Genomic DNA, 19,433 nt, shown 5'->3' on the forward strand with positions numbered 1-19,433 from the left:
CACCTATTTTTCTATCAATAGCTTGAAGTCACAATGCCTAACAACGTTTGGATGGTGAAAGGGAAGGCAGAAGAACACTGTTTCTTTTCTTTTTTCACCACTAATTAACTTTCTTTTGGTAAGAAGTACATAGCTACATTATTCTTAGTTTTTACTAAATTGGGATGTCCCTTAAAATCAGCAGTAAGATAACTGATGTTAATTTGAATTAAGTTTTCTATTTTGTGCTATATAATGCCAAACAAACTATTTCATCAATGATTAAAATGATTAGTTCAGGCAATCCAAGCTAGAACTAGACTAGAACACTCTTTGGACCAAGCACCCAGAATTATAACGCTGCCATCCACCTAACTGCAATATTGCTCAAATCCCAGATGTCCCCTTACTGTCATGTTCCTCCCACCAGACCAGACTGCCCTAAATTAATCCAAACCTGCCCCAACCTTTGGACATTGCATAAAACATAGGCCTATCCTTGTAGCAATACCAGCTTCTGCAGCCCAGTTAGTGCTACTACAGCCTCAATCCTATTATTCCGCACATCTTCCCTCCTTAGCTGCTGAGTTCCCAGATCTTTGTAAGCCTGACTACATTACAACAGTAATTATAAGATGGAGTCTGAAATAAACATTAATTATTTTACTCTATGGACTCTGGTCAAGTGTTTATAATTTTTAATACCAACAAGAAAGAGTATTTATTACTTATTATCTATTGTTACCATGACCTATTACCTAAAATTAATTTACTCAAATGTTACTTATTAAGCACTAAGTGCCAAATACTATACTAGAAACTGGCAGTATAAAATCATAAGGGTTACGGTTTTAAGGATAAGATATAAAGGAAACTAATGATACAATTATACTATTACCTCTAAGAATTGGGCGTTCACTTTAAAATCTGGAGGAGGAAGCCCATTTTTAATTGCAGTGTGTTTTTTTTCTTCAATACTCTTGAAAAGGTGTTTAACAGCACGAGAGATAATACCCTGTTCTTCCTCAATGATGTTAACATCAAATCCTGTTCCCATTGTATATGTTTTGCCAGCTCCAGTCTGAATAAAAGAACAAAGAAAAATGCATGCTTGATATTAATAAGTTCAAGAAACAAAAATAAAAGTGCAAGTGAACTGACACTTCTGAAAAGTTACAGCTTCTATGAAAATAATTTGGTACTTACTTGTCCATAGGCAAAAACCGTAGCATTGTATCCTTCAAAACAACCTTCTATCAGTTTTTCTATACATTGAGTGTAGATCTGCTCTTGCTGAGATTCAATGTCAAACACATAATCGAAAGTAAAAGCTTTATCTTTCCCTAGGAAGACCTGAGGTTCTCCTGGTGTGACAGATGTACAAATATGGCATCCTTCAATCTTCTCTTTGGCAAGCTGTGGTCTTATTCTGTGAGAAATAATTGGAAAAAATAAAATAAAATGAATGGAAAAAACTGAAAAACACAAAACTTAAAAATTCCTCACCAAATCTTTTTAAAACACTACGTAATCTACTACTGCCTCTTCAGTTGTAAAGTTTAAATAAATTAAATTATACTGAGTCAATTTGACAATCCCAAAAATCATGAACAAGAATAAAATTAATCTTGAATACTTTTGTGGGTGAATGCTTTTCTACAACTCTAACAAGTTAAAGAGTCAGTTAAAATTAATTCTGCCATCAAAATGCTGTTTGTTGTTATTTTTGTTTTAAGTTTCTTCTCTTTATTTCCAGGGAAGACAATAACCAAAAGTGAGAAATTAAGGACATAATATTTATCTTGATGCCCCTGACTTGCCTTTTTTGCAAATTCCTCACCAATGGTTTCCAAACTTGTTTAAGCATATCCTTCTGTCAGCTTAACATCTTGAAGCACACTCTCATAATATATATGTATATGTATTCATTATAAATGATATGCACATACTCTATTGATGTGTCATGTATTATGATATACACAAAAGCAGAATTTTGTAAAGAAAGAAATTAAAAATATATACAAAGAGAAGTTCCAATATTTTCCCTCCAAAACCCAGTAAATCAACATGCATACCTCCTAGGGTGTCCTCTCTCTACTTGGAAAACCACAGCATTATACCCACCCTACATCCAACCCCCATCTACTCCAGATTCTCATACTTTCCTCTTCTGCTTCTCTTCCTGATCAAGGCCTATTTTTAAAGAAGGAAAGTAAATATGGTGATATGTTGCTAACAGAACGAACCAAAATCTGGTCCTATTCTATTTAATCTATAAAAAGACTATGCTGGGGCACCTGGTTGGCTCAGTCGGTTAAGCATCTGACTCTTGATTTCGGCTCAGGTCATGATCTTGGTGTCGTTAGATCAAGCCCTGCATCTAGTCCCACTTTACACCAAGCCCTGTGGCCCCAGAGGGCTCCACACTTGGCAAGGAGTCTGCTTGGATTCTTTCCCTCTGCCCCTCCTCACAGCACCCCCTTGCACTTGTGCATCACACGTGAGCTCCCTCTCTCTCAAATAAATAAATAAAATATTTAAGAAAAAAAAGGGCTATGCTAGACATACACCTCACTGACTTACTGTACCTAGGTTTTTTAAAAGGTTCCTATTTTGGGGACGCCTGGGTGGCTCAGATGGTTAAGCATCTGCCTGGGGCTCAGGTCATGATCTCTCAGGGTCCTGGGATCAAGCCCCATGTTGGGCTTCCAGCTCAGGGGGGGAGTCCACTTCTCCCTCTCCGTCTGGCCTCCCCCCTTGCTTGTGCTCTCTGTCTCTCTCTCTCTCTCAAATAAATAAAATCTTTAAAAATAAATAAATAAATAAATAATTCCTATTTGCCATGAAGAAGGAGAAGCAGTCTAAGGAAGAAAGTAAGACAACCAGTGACAGAAAACATAAATGATAAAGACAGACCAAAGAAAGGATTTTAAAAGAATCTGGTCCCAAATTCTTATTTTTCGAGATCTGAGTTTTTCTTTTTTTTTTAATGGGGTTAATAGAAGTGGAATGAGTTCATCAATTTATTAGAGATAAAACCAAACCTAAGACCAGATTGCCTGACTTTTAACCCTTCCAGGTTCATCAGGATGGAAGGTCAATGGAAGGATAGGAAAGATAATACTGAGAAGGGACTGAATTTCTGCAACCCTGCTTATCTAAAATTGAATTCTATACTACCAAAAAAATGTGTTAGGTAAACAATATATTTATTTATGCAATTTTTTCTTTCCTCTGTGATAATGATATTTTTCTTTTATCAAGTCTTCAATTTCACTTGTTTGTTTTAATGAAACACAATAATCAATGTGGAGCTGGCTAGGTACTGTGGAAAGAGCAATAAAGTGGCCATTAGGAGACCTGGGTTTCACTACTTCTGTCACTCCACAGGTATCATACAGTCTTCTCTCAGAGCTCCAATTTCCTCACCTGTGGACAGAAACCATAATTTCCAAGGTCCTTTTAGATCTAACACTATTTGACTGCAGGATACTGTATTTTAAAAAGGGGGAAAGGAAAATAATATTTATATACTGTTATAAAAATAAAATGATATAACAAATAAAATAAAGGGTTTCTTATAAGAAGCCACAACCATGGACTATAGAAAGAGCTAATGGCAGTAGTAGCTTTGGCTTTCTCGCTCCACGTTTTCTTGAGGAGTAAGTGGTCTTTCTCGAAATGAATATTCTCTTCCTTCCAAACTCCTTTTTTCCTATCTCACTTCATCCAATCATGGGGTGGAAACCATAACAAAATTCCCATCCTCCTCGGGAGAGTCACCGTCCCGACTGCTGCCAAGCTAGAAACAGGAGAGTCAACCTCAATTACTCCCTTTTCCCTATTCCATCTACTTAATTGATCTCCAAGAGCTATTATTATCTCTGAAATAGTTCAAGAGCCCACCAATCTCTTTCCTTCCCCTTTAACACCACCATTATTTCTTACTTGGATTATTCCAAGTCTCCTCACTAGCCTGTCTGTGCCAATTCTTGTCCCCACCAATCTGTTCCATACACTGCAATATCAGTGATATTCATAAAATATGAAGTTGATCAGGTCACTACCTTGCTTAAAATCCTTCAGTACATCTCTAAATCCCTCTGCAGTCTCTCCTCTGGCCATGCTTCCTTCATCTTTGAAATAAAGAATTTTGGTTGTTGATGGTGGCAGTTGTGATGGATTATTTTTAAACAGTTTCACTAATTAGCTATGCTCTCTCTAGCCTCTATACCTTCAAATATACTGCCCTCTTTCCCTGGACATTCTTCCCCACCCTCTCAATTCCTAATTCCTTTTCCAGCCTGAACATCTCATGTTTTCAGTCTCTATTTAGATTTCACTTCTTCAGAATGCTCTAGCTAACTCTTTGCATTCCAACATAAAATCATATCTTTTCTCTCTCTACTTCATGCCCCCAGGATTCTGCTCTCTCCCTTCTTTAGAGCTGCACTGTGAAGCTTAACAAATCCCATATAATTAAACAGATAAAAATAAACTCAAACTGTCTAAATGAAAATGAGCACCGGTCTACTGTTTGAAATCAGTGTCTCATTAATTTTAAGGAAATTATTATAACCATAGGCTAACTTATTTGGCTATTAAGATTATTTCTAATTTCATTTTAACATAACAAAGAAAAAGTAGATGCTATTTGAATTGCAGATATGACAGCCAATTTTAGAATGCCAATGTCATTCAGAATTTAATCTCCCAACCTCTATTCATCTGATTATTATCCTTGCTGATGGCAAGGAGGATTGTGTTTGAAGCATGATGATGAGCAATTCCACCCGTTTGCATGGGCGGGGAGAGAGAGAGGCTTTAAAAACCAGCAGGATGGGCGGAACCCATTTCAACTGGATCCAGGCAGTGGTAGCTTCCCAACAGGTCAGAGAAACTCCCACCTAGAAGAGGATGGTCTCCTGTACATGCAGATAACTGGAGATTGACTATATTTCAAAGGCTAGAGATATATTCATTCACCTTTATAATTCCCCTTCAAAAATTAGTATTTTAAACTCAATAATTCCCTAAATTTATACCCAAGAATTCTCACATGGAAGTTCTAACCCAAACCATTCAACTGCTTTAATAATGTGAAGAATTTGAAATTTACCCAGCTACAAACCTCAATTTCAAAACTATAATTTAAAATTATATATAGACAAACTATATCAGTCCTACTGGGAAATAACAGACTAAAAATAGAATCTCAAAAAAATAATAAAAATAAAAATAGAATCTGACATTTATGACTCTAAATATTTTGAAATACCTTCTTTCTTAGTATTTTTATGTAAAAATAAGAACATTAAACATATTCATCTAATCCCAACACTAAGAAAGAATCAGTGTTAACATTTCAGCTAACATTAACACTAAGAAATAATAAGACCTTCCAGGTTTTTCAAACTGTGTCATCATTTAAGTAGATATATAAATTGCTTCTTAAAGAAAAACATTTATGCATAAAACTTATGTCATAAATATTTAGGATAAGATATTCCAATATTTCCTAGCAATATTATGATAAAGGCCAACAATCACATGGATTCTGTCTATAATACTAATTTGCTAATACAGATTATCTCTATTTAGGGTTTTTTTTTTTTTTAATGTTACATTGAGGGGCGCCTGGGTGGCACAGCGGTTAAGCGTCTGCCTTCGGCTCAGGGCGTGATCCCGGCATTATGGGATCGAGCCCCACATCAGGCTCCTCTGCTATGAGCCTGCTTCTTCCTCTCCCACTCCCCCTGCTTGTGTTCCCTCTCTCGCTGGCTGTCTCTATCTCTGTCGAATAAATAAATAAAATCTTTAAAAAAAAATAAAAATAAAAAAATGTTACATTGAAAATGAATGTAGGCTGGGTGAGGCCATTATGGAAAAGAGTGACAGTTGTGCTAGAGAATGTGCTTTTTTTCTCAGCATGAGGTACAGCTTTTTATCCCTTTGTGGACCATTGACCAATGGGTGGGTCTGAACAGGAAAACCCATGGAGAGCCGTACCAAGAAGAAAAGAAGAAGAAGAAGAAGAAGAAGAAGAAGAAGAAGAAGAAGAGGAGGAGGAAAGGGAAGAAAGAAAAGAAAAGAAAAGAAAAGAAAAGAAAAGAAAAGAAAAGAAAAGAAAAGAAAAGAAAAGAAAAGAAATCTGTTGTATCTAGTTTGCAAAGACTGAAGGCTTGAAACAGAATATGATTGAAGCTGTTCGTTATTCAGTTTTAAGATAAAAATACATGAACAAATATCTCCATTTTCTCATGTCTAAATCTTTCCCTTGACATATAGCTAGTTAGCTTCTGCTCTCACACACTACTGAAACTGCTCAGAAAGAGGCACCAAAGAAGCACTTTTCATTTCCAACTAAGTGGACCTTTTTTAGTCTTCATCCTATCTGACCTCTTTTCAAAAGCATTTGACCCTATTTATAACCTGTAGGGGAGGAAAAAACCTTTTTCCTCTATCCTCTTAGGTTCTCCTGGCTGTGGTCCTGTAAATTAGACTGATAAAAGACAGACTAACAAAGGAAAAACAAACAGAAGTTTGTTCACATGTACATCATGCATACACATGGGAATACTCAGTGATGAATAACTCAAAGATTGGTTAGAACCTGGACTTACATAGCATATTAACAAAAGGAAAAAGGACTTAGTTTCTAGAACAGCAAACAGTGGGAAGGTAAACATAAGGAGAAACTAAAGGAAGATAAGTGCTAGTTAGTAAAGTTTGTTATGTAGGTTCCTCCATTTTCATTCTAGAGACTAACTTCTGTACTTCCCAGTCCAGAAGGGAGGGGAAACACCTTTACAAATTTACGTCCTGCTTTTAGACAAATAGGAAGAGGCAGAGATCTTTATATCTGTTTTTATTTAAAAAAAAAATGCCTTCCACTCAAAATAATCCTTATATCAAAATGGCATATTTGGGGGAGGCATATTCTGCTACCCTTCATACACCATATTTCTCAATTCTTATCTGCAGTTGGCTTTTGTGACATCACTTTTTTTAATTGATTCTGATTTCTGAACCAATCTTTTCCTTTAAACCTCATATGCCAACTTGCCTTAAAATGTCAGTGTTTTCTCCCCCAAAATGTCCTAATTATTTAACATGGTGTCTAACATTTTCCTAATCTGTATTCTACCTGTCATTCCATTTTCAAATCTAGTTATATCCAGCTACGCCAAACCACTGATCATTTCTTGATCACTTTGTATCGTTTCATTCACCATGCAAATGCATGTGGTTTTCCCTCTACTTGGAATGCCAAGCCTCCATCCTTGCATAAAAACCTCTTTGTAATTTTTCAAGACCTAACCCAAACATCTGTACCTTTATAAAGCTTTCCCTGACTACCCCAAGCTTGAATTAATCTATGCAATTTGTACATGGTGTTAGAATGGTAGCTAACAAATTGAATTCTTATTGCTCTACTAGCAAATGAATTCTTTGAGAACAGGGAACAGATCTTATCCAATCATAAAACAAAGTAATTCAACATTTACTAACTGAATCCTATAAACTGCTCGAGTTAAGGGGGGTAACAGTCCAATACTGGGCATGTGATTATCACCATAATCTAACTTTGCTCCATCATTTTACTCTGTTACTAGAAACCTGACTTTGAATAATTATTTGACCATCCTGTGTCTCAAGTTTTTAACCTATAAGATGGGGAGCCTGGATTTAAGATTTAATATTCCTAAGATCCTTTCTAATTTCAAATTATATTTTAATTATTCCTTTAAGAAAGCAAACTCCTTACTTAAAAGAATTATCAATAAACAATCTTTTTTTTTTCCTATACCCACCATTAGTTACATGACTTGTTCCTTATTTTTTCATGGTTCCTATCATTCCCTTCAATTTTTATAGCAAATGTAACTGTGCCATAGGAACAAGGAACTTCATTTATAAAAACATAACCACAGCTCCTTGCAGTGGCAGTAGCTAGTGAAGATGAGAGGAGATTTGGAGACTGAGACCAGTAACTTTCTTAAGTTGGGCCCTGTTTTCTGTTCTCTGCCTTCATAATAACAATAACTGGTTTTAGTAAATGAGTATATCAAATAAGCCAAGAGTGTTCCAAGATGTCCTGGATAGGACCAAAAAATAAGAAGACAAATATATGGGGGTAGAACTGGGGGGCTTATAGCTACTACCTGTTCAGCTAGAGTTTTAGTCATCAAACTCAAAATAATTGAGTTTTAGTCATCAAACTAAAAAAAAAATGAGTTTTTAAAGTTTAATTCTGCCACATGCTGTTGGAAGAGGCAATCCACCTTGAGACCTGAGCATCCCTGCACATTCTTGCTGGATATGCCAAGAACACAAGACCCTGACTGCTCTTTTTAAGGATCATTTCTCAAAGTTGCATTTGCTGCAAGCAACCTTTAGGGATAATGTCTTCTACCTGACAAAGAGCTAGCTTGCTTCTGTCTACTATAAAATCAGTGAATCCCCAGTTCAGTGTTTTTCAATGCCCTACAACTTGCACAGCACCCATAGAATTGGCCCACCTGCATTGCCTCCATGGATTGGAGGAAGAGAGGAATTGGGAAGCAGTTCAAATCATCATGAAGCTTACAATGCTTTGTCTCTAACTCAAGAACCTTGTGGCTTCTGCCACTATACATGAAAAGAGTAACAGACTAGCTTATTAACTTGTAAAGTGGGTAAAATCTCAGACTTTTCCTAGGTCTTAACATACTAACTATGAAGTTTGGCAAGTCACTCTCTTAGCCTCAGTTTCCTTATCTATAAAATGGTAATATTATGACTGCAATATCCACATCACAGAATGTTGAACAAAGGAGATAGTATGTGGCAATAAAAGTCTATGTAGGTATAAAGTGTTATTGTTGCTACAGCACCACTTGAAAATTCTCTAAGTCAGTTCCTTTATAAGGCACTTTTATCATCTTAATTCCACTTGAGCCTCCCAACATGGTATGTATGATTTATTCGTAGGCTCCCCAGACTATTGCCACATTTTTCAAAACACACTTCAGATGCCCTGAGTCTTTAGAACAACTAAATGTAAAACTATTAATGAGGAATAGAAGTATAATATAACAATGAACACTACATAGATATGTAAGTGTACATATACATATAAATATACAAATATATATTGCCATGCAAAGATCATCAAGCTGAATAATGTTACACCTCCATTTGCAATGACAAGTCATAACCCTAAAGTTAACCTTTTCATAGCAATAAATAACCAAGCCTCATTATCCCTCTATTCATACTAAAACAGAGTACAACAGCAACCAAAATGGGAAGTTTTATCCCTTTCAGTATTACCATCATTTTTACTATCTCCATATAACCAATAAAGAAATTTCACTCAGAAAGGAAGAGAATGAAGTTCCTAAGTAACAGGTTCTTTTAAAAAGGGGAAATAAATCATTATGATAAACATTGTCCTTATTCTGATTTAAATTTGATTAAATGCTAGTGACAAGAATGTTGACAAATAACTAATCAATGATTTATAGTTACTAAAGGGATGCTGATTTAAGTAAATAAACACATGCCATTATAATTTATACCCTCCTAGGACTTGTGCAGTCACCAGTTGTTTTTCTTTTCCCCCTAAATTATAAGAGTAACACTAACATCACTCATTAACCTAAGTCCAAACATGCTGGAATCAAACCTATATTTTTATTTTTTTCTTTCAATATTTTATTTAAATTCAAGTTAATTTTAAAAAATTCAAGTTAGTTAACATATAGTATAGTATTAGTTTCAGGGGTAGAATTTCGTGATTCATCACTTACCTATGACACCCAGTACTCATCACAACAAGTGCCCCCCCTCAATGCTTATTACCCATTTAAGTCATCCACCCACCCACCACCCCTCCAACAACCCTCAGTTTGTTCCCTATAGTTAAGAGTCTCTTATGGTTTGCCTTCCTCTGTTTTTATCTTATTTTATTTTTCCTTTCTTTCCCTCTGTTCATCTTTTTCTTTTTTAAGATTTTATTTATTTAATTGACAGAGAGTATACAAGCAGGGGGAGCAACAGAGGGAGAGGGAGAAGCAAGCTCCCCGCCAAGCAGGGAGCCTGATGCGGGGCACAATCCCAGGACCCTGGGATCATGACCTGAGCTGAAGGCAGATGCTTAACTGACTGAGCCACCCAGGCAGCCCTCTCCTATGTTCATCTGTTTTGTTTCTTAAATTCCACATATGAGTGAAATCATATGGTATTTGTCTTTCTCTGACTGACTGATTTCGGTTAGCATAATATCCTCTAGTCCCATCCAAACCCGTATTTTTAAACACATGTAGTTTTTAAGTACCTTCCAGACTTTCTCTTACACCCTCACTTCTCCTAGCCCTGTCTCTGTTTTATTCAAGGCAACACGAGAAAGAAACCTTTCTTTTCCTAATTGATCCAGATATTTTTATTTTTCCCCATAAACAGAAAGGAAATAACAAACAAATGTCTTCCTTTTTGCATTTGGCCATTGTTAATCTCTTATTCTGTTAGAATACACTGTTGTCCCTAACCTACAGTTTTAAAAATGTGACAAATCTTTCCATTACCTAAATGTCTTTGTAAAAGGTCTCTTCTTTTTTTTGCTTGAGTTATTCTGATCTCATCCCCCACGAGATTGTGGTAGTTCTCCAGTTTACTCAATAATCTGACCTGATTCCCACTTTGTGTAGTTCTGTTACTTACAGCTATCTGTAACTAGCCCACTTGGCACCTTGTTAACACCTTTGTTCTTCTTATACACCAATAAATCTTTTCCCTTGTCAGATCCTTTGCCCTTTTTTTTTCTCATTTGTCAGTGTTTTGGATGATCATTATATTGGATGCTACTTACTAGCGTTCAATTTGATATCTTACTGTTAATTTTATCTTACTAATTTCTTCCCTTCCATTTCTTAAAAAGTAGGACAGCTATCACATTGCCACCACAAATGAGCCATCAGAGTTTCTGGTCCCTTTTTTGATCATCCCCTAGTTCATTCCAGTTAGCAGACACACATTAAGGAAGGATCTACCCTACTTTAACCCTCTATCTTTTGTTCTAGAAGAGAGTTTCTGACACATCATAGGAACTCGTAGACCATTTGTGGCCTTGCTGAATTGTTTTCTTAAGAACTCAGGCATGGCATAAATAATAAGTAACATAGGTCTACAAAAAGAAATTCCCCTTCCTGAAATGGATCTTTAATTACAGTGATGATTGATGGGAAGAAAGGTATTTCTCCAAGACACTCAAGAAAGAAACACACCTCGGTAATTCCATTAAAGAGATTAATTATGTAAAAAGCTTAAGAACAATAAAATGCAGCAGTGCGTACCTGGGACCAGGAAGTACACACTTTTATGAAGGGAAGAGATGGAGAGAAGTTCACTTTTTAATCCATTAATGACGAACCACTTTTAAAAATTACTCAGAAATCCCATCCTAATCTGTATAATTAGCTTTCTATCCTACAGCCTTCATCTCTGTGTGGTCCACCTGACTCAAGTTTATTCTCACTCAGGAACACCAAAAGATATGCATTGATGTTTGTGCTGCGATTCCTAGACTAACCTACTCGGTCTTTGGCTTGTAACACCACTTAGGAAAACAAAGATTTATTTCCCTCAAGTACAGTTCCCCACTGGCTAATTAGGGAAAGGAAAGTAGGGGGAAAAGAATGATGGGACACCGGCTTCCTCTGACTTCCACTCCCATGTCTCATACTTTCTCATCCCCATAATTCAACTAAGGATTCAGTACATTGAAAGAAATACTCTCTTAAGTGAGGAAACTACTACCTTTCATAGGGGGTATCCTCTACATCACTGTAATTAATACTTTTAGAAACCCTGGGTTTTCTTCTTTAGCCTCTCTCCCCAAAAATAGGAAAACTTCTACTCCAAAAAACTGAGAGAATAAGGAAAAGGGGTATGTTAAGTGATGACATGACCCATTCACCTACTGTCTGAAGTGGTCATCAAATTTCTGTTGTTGCTGGTGGCTGTACATGGTGGCATGTCTATAACCCAAGACCATCAGAAAACCTCACTGAGTCAATAAATCCTTACTAAATGTCAATGTGTAAAGCAAGGACTTTAAAAACAAAGACCTTGAGAAAGGTAGCCATGGGAGACAGAAAAAAAAACACAAAACAAAACGAAGAGCCAGAAGAAAATTAAGTATGTGTTCAGTATGGAATATTATGTATAAAGGAGAAATGGAATAAAGATTAGTCAAGGAGAATAGGATAGTTACAGGAAAAGCTTCAGCAGGAAATTATATTTGACCTAGATTTTGAGAGGTGATTAGAATCTTCCAGGCAGAGAAGAGAGTAAAGGTCAGTTCAGGCAAAGATAAATGAAGTGCATTTGTTCCTGGTTGTAACACAGTTCTTTAAGGACAAGCACTAAGATAATAAAAGTTGCTAGAATTTAGGAATGTATTATGAATGTTATGACACCGTGTAAGCAGGCATCCCAGTCAAAACATTATTCTCTAAAATGAACACTGTAGTCTCTGCAAGATGAAAGATACCACACAAAAGCCATATTGGATCTCTGCAAAATTCTTTTCATTTTTCTCCTGCAGATTGATTCTTCACCCATTTTCACCATACCCTGGGCCTTAGGAGACTGAACTTCATGAGCTACAACAATGGGCTCCCTTCCCTTAGGCTTCCAGTAGGGATTTGCAAGGGGAGCTGCCAGTAAGACATTGTACAGTAGGAATGAGGTCAAGGTATTTCCTCCTGATTCCTTCCCTGCCAGGTCCTATGGGTGGGCCATGTACCTTTACCAAAGGCCACAACTCCTATCAGGACATCTACATCAGTAGGTTTCCCCCCACCGTTACTCATAGCAGAGTACTGCTTTATCCCTGAGAGTCTCCTTAATGTAGTCCATCCTCTACCATACTTTCCCCAATCATTTTGCCTGAAGATATCATCTGTTTCCTGCCAAGATCCTGACCAATCAGGATTAGTCTCTGAAAATGGCAACAACCCTTTTTAAGTACTACTACTGTGAAACCATCCCCTACACTCCCAGTCCTGATACAAATATTGACCTAGAATATAGAGCTGCCAAGGTCCCTACAATTCTCCAGCCCTTCACAAGCAAGTCACTCACCCAATCTCTTTCCTCGGAAGAACTGGGGGTTGAGATATATGTAACGGATTTTAAATATGTAATATGTAATAACACAAAGTTTAAAAAGCATTATCTTTGAATTACCTTTGAACGTTATCTTACAGAATCAGTTTTTTATTTTTTATTTTATTTTTTGAAGATTTTATTCATTAATTAATTAATTTATTTATTATTTATTTGTCAGAGAGAGACAGAGAGAGAGCACAAGCAGGGGGAGCAGCAGACAGACAGATAAACAGGCAGAGGGAAAAGCAGGCTCCCTGCTGAGCAAGGAGCCTGATTCCGGACTTGATCCCAAGACCCTGATCCCGAGATCATGACCTGAGCTGAAGGCAGGCACTCAACTGACTGAGCCACCCAGGCATCCTCAGACTTAGTTTTTTAAATTTAATCTTACAATTTAAAAGATTTAATTAACACTTCAGTTTTGTTTTTAAAACTTGAAGAAAAGGTGGAAGATGACTCAAAAGGTAAGACTGAAGAGAAAAGGCAATCTCAGAATCAGGGTTGTGATAACCAGATAATATTTCAACTCTCATTCTGAGATCATTAAGTTTCTATCTCTCTCATTGTATTCCACCCAATTATATACAGAATTTTCAAGAATCTTACTAAAAAGTTCTTTCTAAATGAAACCATACATGTTTCTGGGGAAAAAAAGAGAATCTCCTTCTATGCTTTAATAACTGTATGTGTATGAAACTATTTCATCATGAGAAAAACTGTATTATGACTATAATGACAGCAATACATCCTCAATCCAAGGTGTATATTATTTGTGTTTACAATCATTCTGTGGAAGGGAAAAAGACTTGTCACTTCAGCTCTGCTTCTTACAAACAGAAATAATATTTTATCAAGTGTAAATGATGTACAAATTAAGATTCTGGTTCTCGGGGCACCTGACTGGCTTAGTTGGTAGAGCATACAACTCTTGATCTCAGGGTCATGAGTTCAAGCCCCATGTTGGGCATAGTTTACTTAAAAAAAAGATTCTGGTTCTAAACTAATGAACATAAGTGGTTGATACCAATTTTTACTATCAAGAAAAAGTCCTATCACGAACACAAAAATAAGCCATAATTCTATCATCTCCCAAGAAATCCGAAGTGACAGGTCAAAGCCAAGACAAGGAACACATATATTTTTGTAAGGAAAGTGTGGTAGGTAGAATTTTAATATGATCCCAATGAACCACATCCATATATAATTCCTGCCCCTTCAGTGTGATGGAAACTATGAATATGAAGGGATATCACTCCCAATTCATTTACTAGCTAACTGATATGGAGTTAATCAAAGAGAAATCATCGTGGGTGGGCCTAATCTAATCAGAAGGTGAAACATCAAAGAGACAGGCTCCTGCTGGAACACAGGAAGGAACACAAATAATCATGTCATCAACTGTCTACGGAGAACGCTTTTAGGAGGTGATGCTTTTAGGAGGTGAGAAACCAGACTACCATTAGCAAGAAAATGGGACCTCAATTGTACAACCACAAAGAACTGAATTCTGCCCCAGCCTGAATAAGCTTAGAAGAAGACATGAGCCCCAAAAGAGGACTGCACCCCTGACTGACACCTTCATTACAGCCTTATTAGACCTGAGCAGAGAATCCAGCTAAGCTGTGATTAGAATCTGGATCCATAGAAACTGAGGTATAATAAACATGTTATTTTAAGTTGCTAAATCTGTAATAATTTGTTAGATAGCAACAGAACACTAATATAGAAGGATACCTTATACTCTTTCCTACACTAAATTCTATTGCTTTAGGATTGTAATCATTAAAACTACTGCTTATGCTATTTTTAAGGTTCGGAATAGTCAGATGGGTGACATCCGGCATATTACAATGATAATTATAAATAAGTAAAAGAAGTCTCATTCATGATACCATTAATATATCTGCCCTTTTGGAGAAAAAAAAGAACTCATCCCATTTCTAAGTTACAATTCTCTGTGTTTCTTTAAGCTTAATTTTTTTACTTCAGAATCTCTGAATCAAATGTTTGACAATATCCTGTATTTCCTCTAAGTCTTAAAATAAAAATAAGTGCTGCTAAGTATAAGGAAAAATAACTCCAAATAGAAACATGGTTTCCCTCCAAGTATAATATTCTCTGACCTTCAATTCAGAAACAATTATAAGACAATAGTTACAATAAGGACTTTATACTCTCTATGCTTCTTTTTTTTTCTTTTTTCTTTAAATTCTATTTAATTATCATATTTATATTAATAGCTTCAAAGGTAGAATTTAGTGATTTGTCAGTCGCATATAACACCCAGCACTCATTCCATCAAGTGCCCTCCTTAATGCCCATCAGCCAATTATCCCATCCCCCACCCACCTCCCCTCTCTATGCTTCTTAGATGATGGTTAACCTGAGTTTCCACAGTTCTCTTTCTGTTTATGTTTTCTACTACAAAATTGGGATACTTTTCTCCCAGTAGTGGCCATTATTGCCTATGAGCACAAACTACAACATGGAAAGAGAATAGGTTATGCCCTATGGCAGGCTGAACGAGAAGTAAGGGGTGAAAAGCCAAAGAATTTAAGCAACTTGTAGACACTAGAAAAAGCAGAGATTCTCCTCTTGAGCCCTCAGAAGGACTGCAGTCCTACCAAACCATTTTAGGACTTCTGATCTCCAGAACTAGAAGATAATATATTTGTGGGGTTTTTTTAAGATTTTATTTTTTAAGTAATCTCTACACCCAACATGGGGCTCAAACTCACAACCCTGAGATCAAGAGTTTCATGCTTCACCAACTGAGCCAGCCAGGCACCCCATTTGTGTTTTTTTCAGCCACTGAATTTGTGGTAGTTTGTTACAGCAGCAACATGAAACTAGTATATGGCCTTTAGCTTCATATAAACAGTCTAGTCCTAACATGAGTCATAGTTAAGGAGACCATAAAATTTTAGTGTCCAAACCAGGATACTTTTGAAAGTGAAAGGAGCACTACTAATAATCATACTAGGACAACAGTCATAAATTAGGACTGTACTAGGAAAACTGACATTTATGATCAGCCTAGTCATGGTTCACTCATAGCAGGGAATTCAGTCAAATTTTAGAGGTGTACACTTTGCCTTAAAACGAGGAAAATCTTTTTAACCACTAATTCATCAAAAAAACAGATGGATTGCCTTAGGAGGTAGGGAGGTACCCACAATGTCTACTGACAATAGACAAGATAGTACAGGTTCTCAAACCTGTACATGGAAGAATCACCTGGTATGTTTCAGTGTGTTTATTCTGTTATGTTTTTCATTCATATTGTAAGTCCCACCCAAGATGTGTTGAATCAGAATTTCCAAAGGTGGGGAGCCCAGAACCTATATTTTTAATTAAATTTCCAAGTGATTCTAACACAATGCTAACCTAGCACCAAACTTTGGGAGCAATGATGAGCAGCGATATTTATATTTTATTTGGTAGTAGACCTTCTCACCCTAGGGTTCTCATACACACACACACATCATAATGCCATTCCTTCTACCACATACTTTTCTCCCAAACACAATCTTAGTCTTAAAGCCCAATATGAAAAACATATAAAAATGAAGTCACTCCTACTAGAGGTACCCCAGGGATTCCTCACCTCTAGGCTCCCCATCCACAGGAGCCACTAAGGCTCCTCCAGGAACTCTGGGGCTCCTTTGAGAATAGGCCTATGAAAGCAAAGCCCCCACGTCATTGGAAGTAAGCAGTTTCAAGGTGTCATCGTTTGTTATAACTACTCAGAAGCAACTGTCCTTTAAAATTATGTATTTGGAGTTGGTCTCTAATATATGAAGTTTGGTTTTGTCATCCAACTTTGTAATAAATTGCCTTTCTCAATTTCAGTTCCTCTGCCCGAGGGTACTTCAGGTTGGTGTGTGGGTGTAAGGTAAAGAACCTAACATCACCCTCTTTAAAACACAGCATATTCAGCTCCTTATTTATAAGATTTTATTTTATAAAGAAAGAGGTAATTGGGGGTTCAAAAAAGTTTGAAACCATTGTTATAGAGGAAATTCCTGCATATAGTGAGAGATAAACTGTATAATCCTAAAGGTCCCTTAAGTACCAGCTCTAAAATTCTAAAAACGTCATATTGTGATGATTCAAAGAACAATTACAGGTAATCTGATTGCCAATAAAATAAAAACATGAGTCATACTCGAGATGGCAAGTCTACCAATGTCTCTAAACTTCCAATCACCTTGTATTTAAGAAAAAAAGATTACACTCCAAAGAGAAATTTTTACCAGATTCAGCAGCCTTGGATTTTTAAAATTATTTTGATACTGTACCTATGGACTGAATGGTGTCCTCTCCAAAATTCGTATGTCAAAGCCCTACCCTCTAGTGTGAGGGTATTTGGAAGTGGGGCCCTTGGGAGGTAATTAAGTTTAAATGGAATATGAAGGTGGAGCTCCCACAATGGGATTAGTGTCCTTAATAAGAAGAGGAAGAGAGAACAAAGCTCTCTTTTTCTTTCTCCTTACTGACCATGTGAAGATACAGAGAAGATGGCTATCTGAAAGCCAGGAAATGGGACTTCCACCAGCACCTTGGTCTTGGGCTTTCCAGCTTCCAGAACTGTGGGAAATAAACATCTGTTGTTTAAGCCACCCAGTCTGCAGTATCTAGTTCTAGCAGCCTAAGCTAACTAAAATACCAGATTCACTCTACGAAATAACTCTAGTATCTTCAACTACCATGTTTGCTAAGTCCTATGAGGCAGGACTGACCATGAAAGAGTCTCACTGGGACTCGGGATATAAATAGACACTTTTTAAGTAAAAGTAATTAATTAATTTTAAAAAATAAATAAAAATTCTAAAATAAAGTAAAAATTATAAGATTTAATTCTTAAATTTTTAAAATTTAAATTAAAAAAACAATGTTAGCAGCCCCCCAAAATAAACAGTTAACAAACCATAGTTTTCTAAACACACACACACACACACGCACACACACCATACATTAGCATGTGGAATGAAATTACCTGTCAATGAAATTATCTTTCTAATAGTTAAATTCTATACATTTGCTTCACTTTCTCAGATTGTCTTTTAGAAAGTCAGCTGAATACCATTCATAGAACTTTATATTTTTTCAAGAAGTATCAGCAATGAAGCATGCAAACAGCATTCCCCATATAATTTTCACCAGTTTATCTATTACCCTTTTTTTTTTTTATGGGAAAAAATTGAGCCAGCATAGAAGAAATCGGAGGAAAGTGAAAAGATCTCTGGCAAGTGGGCAAGAGCAGGTATCCAGGAAAGGTGATTTTCTCTCAGACATTTTAGCCCATGAATATAATAGAGATACATTCAAGAACAAAGTATCTTTGATGAATGCACGGAATGCACTTAATCCTCTTCCCGAATTGAAGGTCAGAGAAAATAGCTAAATCTCATCCATTAGCATGGATACTAAAAGAGCTGGGAACTACATTTGTGCATTCTGAGGAAACAATCTGAATGTTAGAAATTGAATAAAAACATCATTAGAGATTTTTGAACAATCTGAATGTTAGGAATTGAATAAAAACCTCATTAGAGATTTTTGACCACAATGAGCTCTCTAAACTATTAGCTTTCCCCTCTCTGCAAAGGTCTAATATCTATAAGTGGATTAGGAAGACTCCCATTTTATCAACAAAATGGTGTCCTAAACTACAGACATGTGAAGCTGACTGTAAGAATTAAACATTTCCAGAAAACAGAAAGCCTCCTAGAGTTGATTCAATTTAACATAATTTATTGTGTAAATTATTTTGTATATCTCTATGTGTAAGATACATGCTAGGCACTGCAGGAGAAATAAAGATGAGTAAACTTGGTTTCTGACATCTAGAATTTTATCACCAAATGCAAGAAAGAGGCAAATACAAAAATAAATGTAATTTAACATGATATACTATTAAATACCATAAAAGACTTACAGCATAACTTCTCAAACTTTTATACATGAATTACATGGGGAATTTAAAAAATACAGACTTTGATTTTGAGAGTGTGGGTGACAGATGAGACTGTATTTCTAATAAGCTATAAGTGATGCTGATGCAGGACTCTTGAGTTTCAAAGCCTTACAGTAAAATAGGTAGAAGACATCACCCCAAATTAGAAAAGGGAAGAAAGGATAGTCATGACAGGGAGGGAGAATACAATATTTAAGGAGTGTCCTGAGTAGGTGGGATTTTGATGAAAAAGAAATGTAAAATGAATGAACCAAAGAAACATGTGCTTTTCTACTAATAGAGTGTTTCTCACTTAAAATAAAGCCTAATAATGATTATT

General features: G+C 36.3%; 1 protein-coding gene across 11 annotated transcripts in view; it reads right to left on the reverse strand.

Annotated features, from left to right (window-relative positions):
• KIF21A (kinesin family member 21A) overlaps positions 1-19,433 on the reverse strand; it is a 158,300-nt gene that overhangs the window by 72,315 nt on the left and 66,552 nt on the right. For all 11 annotated transcript variants that reach the window (XM_045776508.2, XM_045776503.2, XM_045776512.2 and 8 more), the window contains exons 2-3: positions 1,186-1,408; positions 878-1,060 (exon numbers count right to left, since the gene is read on the reverse strand). In XM_045776508.2, coding sequence (XP_045632464.2) covers positions 878-1,060; positions 1,186-1,408 — 406 coding nt within the window. The remainder of the gene's footprint in view (positions 1-877; positions 1,061-1,185; positions 1,409-19,433) is intronic.

This window comes from Ursus americanus, chromosome 25 (assembly GCF_024610735.1).
Source record: "Ursus americanus isolate L20-20 chromosome 25, mUrsAme1.1.p, whole genome shotgun sequence".
NCBI lineage: Eukaryota > Metazoa > Chordata > Mammalia > Carnivora > Ursidae > Ursus > Ursus americanus.